The sequence below is a fragment of the Chroicocephalus ridibundus genome, chromosome 8 (genome assembly GCF_963924245.1).
Source record: "Chroicocephalus ridibundus chromosome 8, bChrRid1.1, whole genome shotgun sequence".
Classification (NCBI taxonomy): domain Eukaryota; kingdom Metazoa; phylum Chordata; class Aves; order Charadriiformes; family Laridae; genus Chroicocephalus; species Chroicocephalus ridibundus.
This window is the reverse complement of record NC_086291.1, coordinates 1,212,860-1,227,620: the sequence shown is the minus strand read 5'-3', so window position 1 is coordinate 1,227,620 and position 14,761 is coordinate 1,212,860. Positions and strand designations below refer to the sequence as shown.

General features: G+C 42.7%; 1 protein-coding gene across 1 annotated transcript; it reads right to left on the bottom strand.

Moving 5' to 3' along the window:
• ZRANB2 (zinc finger RANBP2-type containing 2) lies at positions 1–12,928 on the bottom strand. The gene is made up of 10 exons (XM_063343903.1): positions 12,785–12,928; positions 12,409–12,461; positions 12,172–12,280; positions 10,843–10,925; positions 8,745–8,821; positions 7,500–7,637; positions 6,460–6,632; positions 4,248–4,334; positions 2,378–2,542; positions 1–1,846 (listed from the first exon to the last, which is right to left on the bottom strand). The coding sequence occupies exons 1-10, from the start codon at positions 12,838–12,840 to the stop codon at positions 1,783–1,785; spliced, it is 1,005 nt and encodes a 334-aa protein (XP_063199973.1). The 5' UTR covers positions 12,841–12,928; the 3' UTR covers positions 1–1,782.
• Positions 12,929–14,761: the final 1,833 nt, after the last annotated feature.

Below are 14,761 nucleotides of genomic sequence, written 5' to 3'. Positions count from 1 at the left end.
CACAGTTGACTCACAGGTTTTATTTACACTTGTCTACAGAATCATTTTGCCTTACATTTTATCTAAGCCAAATGAAACCATAATTTTCCTTTGTCTGTAGCCTATCGTTTGCTAAATTTAAAAACTTTCATCTGTTAAGTACAGCAACAATTTTAATACAAAGCACAAGAAAAAAACGAAAGGCTAACAACATAGCATCTATTAGATCTGATTTTTACAATTTAGTAGTTGGACTTTGAAGTTGTCAGAGGCACAGTTACAAGACTAACCTGCTCTTGTGCAAACTACACACATTTAGCATTGAAATTAGATATAAAAGAAAGCATTAAAGAAGAAACTGCAGAGGTTTTTTTCTGCAAAAAGATTATCAAAATATTTCTACACCAAAAACATTTTGCTTATATACCAGTCCAAAAGAAGTGTCTTAAAAAAAAAAAAAAAAAAAAGGAAAGCAGAATGTCGTTTTTAAATTTTGCTCCGTTTGTTTTTGTGCAATTCATTTAAAAAAAGCAGCGGTCAAATATGGAAGTTTTACTACTGAAATCAATACAGATATATTGCTGTTTGCTTGCTTAAAAAGAAGAACTTTCCTTAACATACTTACCTTGTGATGGCACTGAAGATACTTAACCCTTTCTTAACCAAACGGAGCTCAAGAGAGACCAAGTTTTAATGCGATATTGCTAGTAAAACAGATTCAATACAGCATTTTAAGCCATAAATTATGTTTAAGGGAAAAAAAATAATTGATGAAGAACATATTTAAGATGTCAGAACCTTCTACGCAGTTTATTAATTTTCATTTTTAAATATAAATAAAATTCAGATACCTTGAAAATTTTAGTCAGCCCAAAATGAATTCTACAGGAGGCCTGCAGAAGCTTCACTTGATTCCAAGAAGCTACTTCCATATTCCTCCAGCTCAAGAGCAGCTCCTAAGGGATCCTCTGCCAAGCCAGGATGGCAGAGCACAGGGTCCGTGCGTGTGACAATACCGCAGCCAGTCCCCACTGCAGAAGGGGCACTTTGCTGACGGCAGCAAATCGTTTCTACAGTGACAGGCACTGGCAGCCGTCAAGACTCGAGCCATGGAGCAGACAGTGCCCGGTGTCTCAAACATCCTGGCTTCGAAGGAATGAAGCCTAACTCACGCTCTACAGAATCCTATGATGGACTGGGTACTTACTAGCTATTTTGTACCGAGCACAGCTAAAGAGAAAGAGGGGTATCCATCTCTACTTCTACTTCAACATGGAAAAATAAAAAATAATTAGATCTAAGTACTCACTACTGTCATCCAATGGGTAGCACCAGCCCTACAGCTACGCTCATCTTTCGTGGTCCCACAGGAGTTACCTCGAACAAGCTCAGGAGTTGGATGCAGAAAGCTCATGGGTTCTGTGTTCCTCAGATACTTCTTTGTACTTGTCACGTGAAGAGCAGAGTTGTATTAGATCATATCCAACCTGTGCCCGCTCACACATACAAGAGAGCCAGGAATCGAGTAACCAAGTCTTTAAAAGTAATAAAAAAATCCCCTTACTCAAATAATAAAACTTCACACCTCCTCTGAGGAGTTTATGGCTTAAAATGCTACCTCACTTTTTGTCTGATGAATGAACAAAGCTGCAGTTTTCCAGAAAGCAAGGACAGACATGCACCTCTACTAGCAGATTTAGCACTTCTGACCAAGTAAGACACCAACTTCTTAAAAATGTCTCATGCACTGACTGGATTTTTTTTGTTTGTTTGTTTTGTTTTTTAAATGTGAGCTTTCATACATTATTTCTTTTTAGAACTTGTACGGGAACCAGAATGGGAAGATCCAGATGATGATCTGCGGCGTCTGTAAGATATAAATGGAGAAAGCATGCAAAGAAATAAGTTGAAATTAATTTTAGCATCCACTTTGAGTAGTCTGTATCATATAATAGCTGGAAGCCAAGTATATCTGATAGGGGCCTTATAAGAATATAGAAATAACTTTAAACCACTTTAAGCTCAGGAACGTAAATTTAATACTAAAAATGCAAATTTAATACTGAAAGTACAATACAATTTCTAAATGTGACGTTTACTTATGAAAATAAATCAATAATGTACACGCTAACACTTCCAGACACTGTAAGAATGGTGACTGGGGACTTTCTATGGAACATACTTCTACCAGGAAGAAGTTTCATTGCAGGGGCGAGGGGAACTGATTACTGAGGTTTTAATAAGAAGTAAGAGTAGGGGAAGTGACTACTTTTACTATCAGAACAACTGATCAGATTCAATTCTTTCCCAATGAATCTCAGTCCTTCAGAAAAAAAAAAATTAAAAAAAAAAATCACACATTTAAATACACCCATTCTTATTCTACATAAACCCAAACCTTTCGGGTGACCGTGATCTCGATCGTCTTTTTTTGCGATCACCAGATGAAGAAGATCTAGAACGACTTCGCTTCTTGCTTCTCTCGGGGGAAGATGATGAACGAGAGCTTGAGTAAGATCTTTTCCTTGGGGTGGAAGACCCCCTGTAGGACCTGGAGCTGGATCTTTATTGATTAAGAAATAAATCAGATTTAATTCTGGTATAACACAGAAAGAACAAAGAACAAAAAGAGACAGTTTTCAAGAACACTCACTACTCTATTTACATCAGTGTTTTATCAAATAAATTTGTCAGTGCTTTAATACTTACTTCTTAGCTATCTGCCAGTAAAGACCTTTACTGTCGTGGGAGTTCTCTTAATAATTTTGCTAAATAGCGTTTCTTGCTATACAGACCACCAGTGGTCCAGCGTTCACTAGAATGACGCTTTTGGACAGGGAAGCGATGGGAGACGGGGGCAGGAAGTAGCCCGGGTAAGGACCTTCCTCAGTAGTTAAACTCACAAAGCAAAATGGCTTGAAAACCACAGATTAATGGCTATTTCACACTGGAAATTTGTGGAGTAGTGTTCATCTTGCTAGAATAGTAAAAACCTTCAGAAGGTATATTTACAAAGCTCAAAATAAATTTGGGTAGAGCGTAAGGCCTTCCATGAGCAAAATATTTTAAAAAAACCTCTTAAAATACAGTCATTTTGGCGTTTAAAAAAATAAATAATCAGCTTCACTTACAAGCACTCAAAAATCACTTTGGTTATCTAAAGAAAACAAGAAAAAAAAAACCACTTGTGGAGAGAGTAATACAGCTAGAAAGTCCTAAACCGTAACTCCAAAGTTATATAAAAACACCTAACAGGATTTTTTTTAATTTTTATCCTAACAGGATATTTTAAAAAAACCCAACACCACAGCATATGTTGTTGGTACAATAGTTTTGGGGTTCTCACTGTAAATAACAAAGCGGTCCCATGTCACACCAGCTAACCCGCTGGGGACGCTCGGTGGCACAAGCAAACAGCCCAGCTCAGCTGACGAGTCCCTCCAGCGCTAGCGGGGGCACAGGCACCCTCCTCCTTCTCTCCCTAAAAAGCCCGGATTCCATCAGGCGCTGACCCTCACGTGATAATCCACAGCACGTTTCTGCCACCAAAGGGCGGTGGCACCATTTGTGATTGGTCTTCCCAACTCAAAACTTCCTTATTTGCAGTTTTAAGACTCTCTGCATGCACGGAGGCGGGACAGTTCTTCCTTCCATGGCAAAAGGAGCGTCCTGCCAACAGGGCGCCTGTGCCAGGGCACCTCAAGGGACTTACATGATTTTGTTACTCTTCCCCGCACGGTTCAGTCACTGCTACATGGAAAACATCAGCTAGCTCAAACTCCTGCCAGCTTCTCACATGAGCTACTATCAGCATTTTTATAGTCCCCCCACATTGATAAAGGTTACAGCAGCACTATCTACTGAAGTTAGACACGTTAAATAAGTTATCACTTAACGCAAACCCAGAAGTATAGTGTATTTTCTAATGTTCTTCCTCAGCAAGTAGCCAAAGCGGAAACAGTAAAATCAGCAAAAATTACTGAAGCAAGTACACATGCATTCAAATTTCTTCTTCCTTCCAAGTGAAGATCTGTGGCGTCCACTCGTCTAGCTTAGATCAGACTTAAACTCTTCAACCAAAACCTCGCATTCTCAAGAAACACATCTGTAGTGGTAACAACCTCCTGCAGAGACCCCAGGAATTCTGACTTCCAAGATAAAAAGGAGTTAATGGTTTTTGACCGGCATAATTTTACGATGAAATCAACAAGTGGTTGGTTCTTCTGCCCTTTTTTCTCTCTGCAAGGAGAGAGTGCTACCTCATTCACCTTGATTTCGACCCACGAGATCTAGAGTGTTCTCTGGAACTGGAACGAGATCTTGATCTGGAACTGGAAGAACTTCTTGAATGGGACCTGAAACAACATGGAAGATTTTTTTCCAGCGTCTGACTTGTATTTAGCAGAAAAAGTGCTACTGTTAGCAGCAGAGACAAGGATGCAGCAATACAATTTGGCCTAGAGTCACTAAAGAAGTGACAGTTTCCTCCTACTCCCCCAGTATCACCGTAGCACATTTTAAAACAGAAACGTTAACATAGTAAGATAGTGCATTAAATTATAAAGTCAGCTTTTTATTACGTTTCCTAAAAGAAAGCATAAAAATGAAACGACTGCAGTTATTTGGCAAAATGAAACAACTGCATATCTATTAACTATTTCACAAAATCAATGCCTTCACTTTTAATTTGTGCCTTAATTTGAAAACCATCAGCTTCTTTGAAGAGCAGAGTAGGCGTAGGTCAGAGTATTAGGAATAGCTAGCTCTAATTTTCTCAAAATCAGCTCTCACAAGCATTTAGCATTTTGTAAGCAGTTTCAAGTTTTTGTAAAGATTTTCCCCGGCATTGAAAGTTGAGCAGTAGTTAATTCTTGGCTAAAATACGGACACATCTAACACTACTTGTTACTAGTCAAAATTATTTTCAAATTTTTCGTGTCGATGCATTTTCTTTAAAGCACAAACCACAAGAGATACATAAAAATGGTAGCGGACTTGCAGTAACTGTTGTAAAAGAAGGAATTTCAATCAAATTCTAATAAACTTTTCAGGAAAAATGTATTATACATGCTGTCAATCTCCCAGTTTATACTGTTACCATGTCTTTTGCATTTTACTGTGCAAGACAAAAGTCGTATGAACACATGCTAGCTAAAAAATATTATTTAAACCTTTTTAAAAAACACAAAGAAGTATCCACAAATGGCAACTGATGTTTCCAATGTAGCTAGAAGCAAAAAGTTGAACAGAAAGTTGAAAGATCCCTGGCAAGTTTCAGTTATGACAAGCTACTTTTTAATATTTGTGAATTAAGGAACAAAGTTATGGCCAAGTGAAGTTGTTCTGTCTTCTTTGACCTTCACACCCCTAGCCCCCAGTACTGCACTGGCTGCATTCTCCCCTCACCCAGGACAACACAGCCACATCCTCACAGATCTCGCTCCACACCTCACTGCATTTACAGAAACTGCCACCGGCCGCTCAGCCTAGTCCCTGTTATTCCCCCAGTGCTCCTCCCTGGGACCATGTGGCAAATACGGCTTGGGACGGCACGTGAAGGAGCGTGGAGGCTGACAACAGGTATTGTGAAGAACAGAATTTTTCATAGAAGAGGCAGCATGGAAAAATGCATGAGAGCAACGGGGGGAAAGACAGAACAAAGCGAGTGGCTGACACCTGGTTAGTATGAGGGTCTGAAGAACCTGGGTGGTGATCACAGCGGCGAGAGCAGAGTGCAGTTACAAAGTTAGGAAGATCAGAAGAAACTTGAACGTTCCGTGTATGAGCTTTACGTATAAGCCTATGAGTTAGTACCGATTTGAGATCTTAAACCTATCAGGATCATCCTTGTATTAGTTCTAAGGCAGCTAAAAAGCTACAAGATGATTTACATCATATGATTACAAAACAGTTATCGAATTGTTCATATATTACTGACTGCATTTTTTTGCAGTCCCATGACCAAAATAAACCTTTCAAGTTATTCTGACAACATTGCCACTGAAAGCTTTGTGGCTTGCCAAATTGAGTTCAAGTTTCTTGTCTTTATTTCCAGGGTATTTTCTGTTCCGTCCTTTCACTGAATCTGTCTGGACTGCATCATCTCTGCCCTCTTCTGCCACTTCCTCCCGCTCTAACAATGCCACCCTTCTGCTTCTCTGTTCAACAACCCTACTCAACATTGCTAAAAAAAGTTCACCCGTTGAATTACACGTGGCCAACCAGCCTAAAAATAAAATCGAAGGATTCAATTTATATATTATCTTAAATTTACTAAAACAAGCACAAGACACACGAAGCCTCCCTACTGAGGATCCACAGGAGGTCAGACCAGCACATTATCTACCTATGTAAATTCTGTACATAAAATTGTTAACATTATTAAACTAAAACTGTAAGGCAATCAAGAAAAAAAAAGTAAATAAAGAAGTTAGATACTGACATTTTGCCTGGCGTTACCCTTGACCTGTACCCGTTTACCTGGACCTAGACCTTGAGCTTGAATGAGAGGATGAGCGCGATGAAGATCGGGAGTGGGAAGATCGAGACTTAGAACGACTGCGCCTATTGGATTTCTTTTTCTTATTAGTGTCCTCTTCTTCACTGGCATCAAGATTATATTTTGAAAGGTCAGCATCATCTTCATCCTCATCCTGAAAAAATGCAGACATACAAAAAAATCCCTAAGAAATACTTTGATTGTTTTCTTCAGTTAGTGTTTTTTCTATGGTTTCTTTTTTTCTATGGTTTTTCCTGTGGTTTATTTTGCGCTTTTTTTCAACCTTTGAAAATACTCTTGATGGTGCATTTAATGAGATGCACAAATTTAGGAGTAAAGAGTGACTGAAAATTTGTGTTTTAAAGCACGCTATTAAAAATCCTGCAAAAAACCCATCTGAAGTCCCATTTTCTGCTATTTAATGGAATCAATGACAATACAGACGTTCATTTTTACCAGTTACTCTAAATGAGTGCCTGGAAGATTTTCACACTCAAAATCTGTAACCATAGCATAATTCTGCAGAGACACGTTTCATACGCAGAACTTGGTGACTGCTGGGTTAAAAATAAGCATATACACGTGTCCCTGCAGGACTGTTGTCCAAAGATGTGGACAATCCATGATGTGATGTTCACGTATTTCAGGAAAGATTAAAAAAATCTCTAAATATTTCACAAAAAAATAAATCTGATGTGGTTTTAAAACATTGTTTTAAAAGGCTAAGAATAAAATTCAAGAACATTCCCTTTATATCAAAATTTTTGATTCTGATTTCAGGTAAGCTTTTAAATTTTTCGTGGTTTAAAAAAATTATACATCTTTGAATGCACGTCTTTAGAACAAAACAACTTGTGCATATACTACACAAAAGCTACAGGCACCGTTATTCTGATAGCTACTCCTCTGCGTTACTCTAAAGACAGCTAAAAACACAGACCAAACCTCACCTACTAAGACTAAACAGCACTGAAGTAATAATTAAAAAATAATTGCAGGAAAAAAACCCCAAACACGCTACCTCATCCAATTTATATTTGGAGAGATCTTCATCCTCATCCTCCTCATCTTCCCCTTCAGATTCCTTGTCTTCTACTTCCTTCAGGATAGATGCAGGACCAACTGGCTTCCCTCTGTACTTTTTCTTTTTGCGTCCAAACTAAGAAATTTTATTCCATTAGAATACAATTTAATCAGAAGTAATTTCCAACTGTATTTTTTGAGAAAACTTCTATGCGAAAATAAATATACAATTTCAAATAAGGTATTGCATTGCTCAAAGGGAAGGGGAAGTATCATGAAACATCAATTTGCAACAAGAAACTTTTTAAAGAGATGCTTGCCTTAGACACAATTAGTACCCACAGACGAGATTAATGGACACCTGAATTTAACGAAGAGTATTTGATATTTGTGTTTATGGGATATCTTTATAAAACAATGCTGAACATCTGGCTGAAACCAACATGCACGAGCCTGAAGCCAGAAGTAAGAAGTTTAAGGAACTCAACTTGTACCAGCGTCTTGGTTTCAGCGGGGACAGAGTTAATTTTCTTCCTAGTAGGTGCTCTCTTTTGGATTTAGTATGAGAACAATGTCGATAGCAAGAACTAAAACAATATGTGTTAAGTAATACTTATATTAAGCCAAGGACTTCTGCAGCTTCCCCTCGAAGCTGAGCGGCAGCACAGCCAGGACAAGCTGGCCCAAGGAATATTCCGTACCATAGACACCAGTACATATATACATGGGGCTGGCTGGGGGCAGGAATCCACGACTGCTGCTCGGGACGGGACGGGCAATACGTCATTGGGTGGTGAGAGCGACTGCACTGCATCACTTTATTTTGTATATTCTTTTACCATTACTATTATTTTCTTCAGTTACAGTGCTATTAAATCATCTTTATCCGAACCCACGAGGTGTTATTTTTCCTTTTCCTCCCTCTTCTCTCTATCCTCTCCCTGTCCTACTGCAGGGGGCTGAGTGAGAGAATGGCTGTGATCCTAGTTGCCTGCTGGGGCTAAACCACGACACCAGTTTAAACTGAACTCATTCTTAGTTTTTCACCCCTCAAAAGACAAAAAAACCCAAACATTCACTTTCAGTTCAAAACTTTCACACTGAGCATTTGACAAAGAGATGCATCACGATGTATTTCTGACTGGCGCTTTTCCCTCTAAGGAAACCAAATGCAAATGCACATGTCCTAAACAGAGATCACACAACACACGTCTTCCAGAGTAATACATGTACCGAATCCTACCTCATCATACTCCCCGTCTGATTCTTCGCGTTCTATATATTCAACATTCTCTCGTTCATTAAATCCTCCTCCATACCCTTTAAAAAGAGGTAAAACAAGACAACCTCTTGAGCTGCACCAAATTCAGCCATGTAAAGCACAAAGATTAGGATAAACTTCCACTTTTACACAGGTTCTGGAAAACCTTCAGTGGATTTATCAATATATGCCGTAAGAATGTAGTACAATAGAATGGTTTGGGGTGGAAGGGACCTCAAAACCCACGCGGTGGCACCCCCTGCCCTGGGCAGGGACACCTCCCACCAGCCCAGGTTGCTCCAAGCCCCGGCCAACCTGGCCTTGAACCCCTCCAGGGATGGGGCAGCCACAGCTTCTCTGGGCAACCTGGGCCAGGGGCTCACCGCCCTCACAGCCAACAATTTCTGCCTCACATCTCATCTCAATCTCCCCTCTTGCAGTTTTAAACCGTTCCCCCTCATCCCATGGCTCCCCTCCCTGCTCCAGAGTCCCTCCCCAGCTTTCCTGGAGCCCCTTGAGGGCCTGGCAGGGGCTGGAAGGTCTCCCCGGAGCCTTCTCTTCTCCAGGCTGAACCCCCCCAGCTCTCTCAGCCTGTCCTCCCAGCAGAGGGGCTCCAGCCCTCCCAGCATCTCCGGGGCCTCCTCTGGCCCCGCTCCAACAGCTCCGTGTCCCTCTGCTGTTGGGGGCCCCAGATATGACCTCAAAAGGAACATGAATTTTTCCCACACATTTATTAAATATAGTTCCGCAGAAACCTAATTGAGAAAATGGCTTGACACATAAACAACACAGAAGCAATAGCGTTTAAAAGAACGAGGAAAAAATAAAAATGAAAAAGTCAGGATTATAGCCCTGCTGAGCAACCAGCTTCACAGAGGAGCTCTGGTGGAGCTGCAGTGCGCGACGACTGCCTTGGTGAGAAGAAACACCAGAATGCCTCCGAGGGGCTGGACCAAAGGCTACTGTCCTCAAAGACCAAACTCCCATCCCCGAGAGCAGCCCGCTCAGGAGAGCGGGCAACGGAACGCGAGGCGACAGCGACACCAGGTAACTGCTCCCCAGCTGCTGCCGCCGCCTCCTTGCCCCAGCCAGGTCCTGCGGGCACACAGCCTCCTTGGTGGCGCCTGGGCACGCCAGGCCGACGCCAAGTTGTATATATACCCTCAGGGAGCAACAGGAATAAAAGCACGGAATTGTGCAACTGCCATGATTTGCCTTAAGAATCTTTCTATTCCTTTTTATCCTGTGAGTGGCAAACTCGAATGGCTCATTTTAATTCTGGCTAACTTTGTAATATACTGTAAGCGTGTCCAACATGCTATGTCCTGTACGTGACTGCAGATCTACTCTGAAGGACACCAAAACTTGAAAAATTAATTAAATATTCAATACATTTAATTATATGAAATATAATTAAGTAAGATTCTTTAATATTCTTACAGTATTGAATATTTAAAATATTGTTTTTCCTTTTGAATAAGCTCTGTGCTCTTCTCCACGCTTCTTTTTTATATGCATTAGTGTTACACTCTATGTATTAAATTCCCTGCCTGATCCCATTTGCAGTGGTAACAGTATAAATAGTTACGACGGCACTGTAAAGATATCCTCTGTTCTAGTTACCACTGGGCTCATTCTTAATGCAGGAGGAACCTGAAATGTGTCACAGTGTGACCGAACCTCAGACCTCATTAAGAGATAAGAGTCTAATCTACGCAGCCTTCAAACACTGTTCTTGTGACTGCCGGGTCCTCTCTAGATGGACACTATATACACACCAGGCCTTCTGCAGTTTGATAAGATCTCGCATTACTCCTTCCAAACGTCTTAGTATCAAAATCAAATATAGAGGCAGTTTAAGCTGAATATTCGTTGACTTTCCAAACGAAGCCATCACGAACTTTACACACTACTAAAAGTAATCAAGTCTAAGGACCTACAAATTTATTTACATATGGAAGATCATTCAACTTTGCTAGTTCTGCTGTGAAAACAGTCCCTTTAATTAAATTACATTATGATTTACAAAAAGAAGTTTTCTCACAGTAATTTGAGTATTTTAAAACCATATACACCTTACCTGTCCTCTCCTCCAATTTTGCGTACTTTGGAGTATTACACATATTACATTCTGATCTTCTGGCCCAGTTCACATTACCACATCTTCAGAGGCAAAAAGAACAAAACAGAAAAAAGAAACATTTTATTTCAAATCAAAAAGCTTAAGTGTTGAGGTGACACTTAAATAAATCATAAAAACGTATTTGCCAAGTTTTAGCAGTGATCGGCAGTCACGAGTACAACACAATTAACCCCAAGGCCAACAGTCATCAAGAGACACAGAACTGCCAGAGAGTCTGTGGGTATTTCAGCAGCACGGGGATGATGGGAAGATGACCGCGCTGGACAAATCCCGGGCAGGCAGGCAGACAAGTTAACACAGCAAGACTACACAAAGAGCGTTAAAACTCCTCATTACTCTCCACTAGTGGCATCCACAGTTCAGAGGAGTCAGCGAAGAAGCTACCATGGGAATAATGCTTATGAGCCATCGCCATCACCCACCAACGCACAGCTACAGTTTTACACTTCTGTTACTGCATTTCTATTTTACAGTGTCCTAAAGGCCACTCATACTTCATCCCTCCATAACACTATCATCAGGGCGCTGCCCAGGCCCGGAGAGGAGGAAGAAGCCCGTTAAGACACAGCTTAGCCATGAACTTGGAAAGACACACCAATCCCGAAGCCTGCCATCAAGAGGATTCCCTCCCCGGGACCCACGGCGTTGTGTGGGACACCCACCCGTCTCACGCTGCAGGACAGCACAAACAGAAACCCGGCAGGCTGAACGCAGCCAAGTTCTGACAGGAATATAAAAATAATCCAGGTTTCACTGGTCAGACAGCTTACTCCATCAGCAAAGACTGAAATCCTTAGAAGTGCTCCAGAAAACCTGAAAGCACCTTTCAAATATCAAAACATTTTATTAAAGCAGTCCTTTTCTCATTTATAACTCAATATTTTCAATTGACGGCTTGGAGAAACACCTAACTATGTGCTAAACTTTACTCATTAACAACAAAATATCATACTGCAACGAAGGTGTTATTCCCATCTACATGCTTTTTCCAAGCTTGAGAAGTGTCTCGGCTTATCAGAGAAAAACATGAACCTTTCTACTCTTTAACTTTCTAATCTTTTCCCAGTCACGTAATTAAGTAACTGCTGTCCAGCAAACAAAAATGAAGGCTGTCCTCAGAGCAAATGACTACTAGTGGAACAGCTGCGAGTTTTGGTCACTCTTCTCGCATCAGTCCAAGTAAATTTATACTGATGAAATTAAGTATCATACTGTAGAGGCGTTGTGTGGCTCTAAGAGAACACTGTATTTTTTAAAAAGGCATACGTTTTACACTGCCAGTCGTTAGCACTGAAGAGGCCACGACTCTTTTCAGCGAGTGTCTTTCCTATTTCAGTCCCTCCAGCTTTCATCATTTTGGCTTCTGTCGTTTTTTCTGTAAAAGAAAACAAAACAAACTGTTCTCAAGCATTTTGCTTTATGATTAATTAAGAAGATTTAATGTTCTTTTAAAAAGGCAGAAACGGATGAGGAGAAGAAGGCATTATCATCTCAGATACTCACCTCTTCCGCATCTGTTACAGCTGGTTCTCCTAGCAAAGTTAACATTCCCACATCTGAAAATAAGAATAGAAAGAGAACGCAGACGCTCGTTAGCTGAACGCTGGGAAACGTGAGATTTGAAGAAAAACGCCTATTTGAACAACACGAAGTTTCTCGGGCCGTGCCCGGCCCCGGGGCGGGCTGGTGCCGGGCGGGCAGCACGATGGGGGCCGGGCGCTGTGAGACCCTGCAAGGAAGCACGGCTCGGCCTGGCCCGGCGGGAGGGCGGCCGCCCCCCGGGACCCTGCGGCGGCGGCGGCTCGCCGGGGCCGCCCGTCCCTGGCGCTGCCCCGCGGGACCGCAGCCCGGGCCCCGCGGCGGCCGGGCCCACGCTCACTTCTTGTCGGGGCAGATCCAGTCCCCGTCGCTCACGCGGAAATTCTTGGTCGACATCTTGGGCCCCGCCGAGCCGAGCGCCGCCGCCGCCGCCGCGGGAGAGGACCGGGGCCCTGCGCCGGGCGGGCTGCCCGCCGCGCCTGCGCCCCGCTGCCGCAGCGAGCGGCGCCGCCGCCGGGCCGGATTTTGGTCAGGCAGCGGCTCGGACGCCTCAGCCCGGCCGCGGGGAGAGGGAGACGAGGAAGCGCGCCCCCCAGCGGGGCGGAGGGCCGGGGGCGGCGGCGCATGCGCAGTGCGCTCCGGCGGCGGCCGCCATGGGCTCGCTGTGCCTGAGGGGAAAGGGCGGGCGCGGGGGAGGTGGCAGCGTGGGGAGTGTGGCCGTCGCTCGTACAGGAGCCCGTTTAATCACGGCAGCTTATTCTCCTCCAGCTCTCGCTGTGGGTCTGTCACCTCAACCTTGCAGGGACAGAAGCGGCCGGGCTCCTCACGAGGAAAGCCTGACGGCAAATTCCTGCGTGTCACGTTCAATAAAACAGAGAAACCATGATACATAATGAAAAACAAATTAAATAAGGCTTCATTTTCGCAGACGAGATGTCCTATTACTGTCCCAGTAACAGGATGAGGGGTAATGGGCACAAGCTGGAACATAGGAAGTTCCAAACAAATACGAGAGAGCGCGCAAGGTTCAGATGGTTTCTCAGTGTGATGGCCCTAAAGAAATGGCCTTAAGAACATACAGAGGGTTTTAAATATGAGCAAGGCAGGGCATTGGTATAAATGTTAACGTTAAGAGTGATCAAGTAAGTCCATTATTTTAAAAAAATACTATTCTAATTATGATTAAAGCCCCTCTGGCGGTTTGCTGCTGGGCCTGCTCCGGCAGTGGGCCGCCAGCCACCATTCCCCCGCCTGTGGCCGGTGCCTGGGGCCGGCGGCTCCGCTCCCACACCCCCGTCCGTCCTCTTTCGTTTTGGACTGGTAACGATCTGGCAAGATCTGCTGCACTTGGGTTGACCAGCATGACCCAATTAAGTACATGCAATGTACTTATTTATAGCAAACGTTACTTTCCTGGCAGTTTTTATTCCCTTTCCCTCCCACATCCTGTGGAAAAAATCATCTGGAATCTGGTTATGGGACTGTTTTTTATCACATCCACTCTCCAGCTCATGAAGCTGTTATTGCTATTTATTTATAAAAGTATAAAAAAGCGTGAGCGCGCTGGAAGAATGTGTTGGGGCGTCTGGTTTGTCTGCTGCAGAGGGCTGTGTATAAATCCCCAGTTACGAAATAATCAGAAAGGAGTAAAACTCTGTTTTCCTGCGGGCAGAGAGGTCCCAGGTGAAGGGCTGTGCTGGAATTTGGAACAAGGGCTGTGAAAAATCTCGGTTTTCTCCAGAATGAGAAGAACAAGGGGAAAGCACCTGATGAAGAGGAGATGGTTGCTGTGTGGCTGCTGCGCTTGGGTTTGTGTCCTCAGCCTGGGTAAGAAGTGGTGCTTCACAGGCAGCCTGCAGAATTAAAAACCTCCATTAGCAATTTTTTCTCCAAACGACACTCCTTCATGGCGCTGAATAATCAATCTCATCTTAAATGAGATATCAGAGTCTTAACGCTGTAGGAGCTGGCAACAAATCTTCTTTGGTCACTTTGTCAGCACGGGTCTTTAAAATGAAATAAGTAGAAGAGCTGGAGAATGCAGTGGCTGCCCACTCACGGCAGGATTCACTCCTGCCATCCTCCCATGTTTTACTCTGTGCAGCAGGTGGCACTTTAGTAACATATATTTTTTTCAGGCACTGTTGTTATTGCAGATTAAAAGCCTGCTTTTTTTGTGGAATTCAGGGGAGATATTTTAAATCTCAACGTATTGATAACTCTATTTTAAAAAACAAAAAAAAGCATCACTGTCACTATGCATGATTGGCACTGGAAATTCAATGCAAGATTATTTTTGAGTTACACGTGATAGAGA

Excerpts from the sequence above, each read along its gene's own strand:
- ZRANB2 (XM_063343903.1), bottom strand. The coding sequence starts at position 12,840 with ATGTCGACCAAGAATTTCCGCGTGAGCGACGGGGACTGGATCTGCCCC. Across the intron at positions 4,335-6,459 it reads AGCTCAAGGTCTAGGTCCAG|GTCCCATTCAAGAAGTTCTT; the intron begins GTAAACGGGTAC and ends ATGTTGTTTCAG. Across the intron at positions 2,543-4,247 it reads TCTCGTGGGTCGAAATCAAG|ATCCAGCTCCAGGTCCTACA; the intron begins GTGAATGAGGTA and ends TAATCAATAAAG.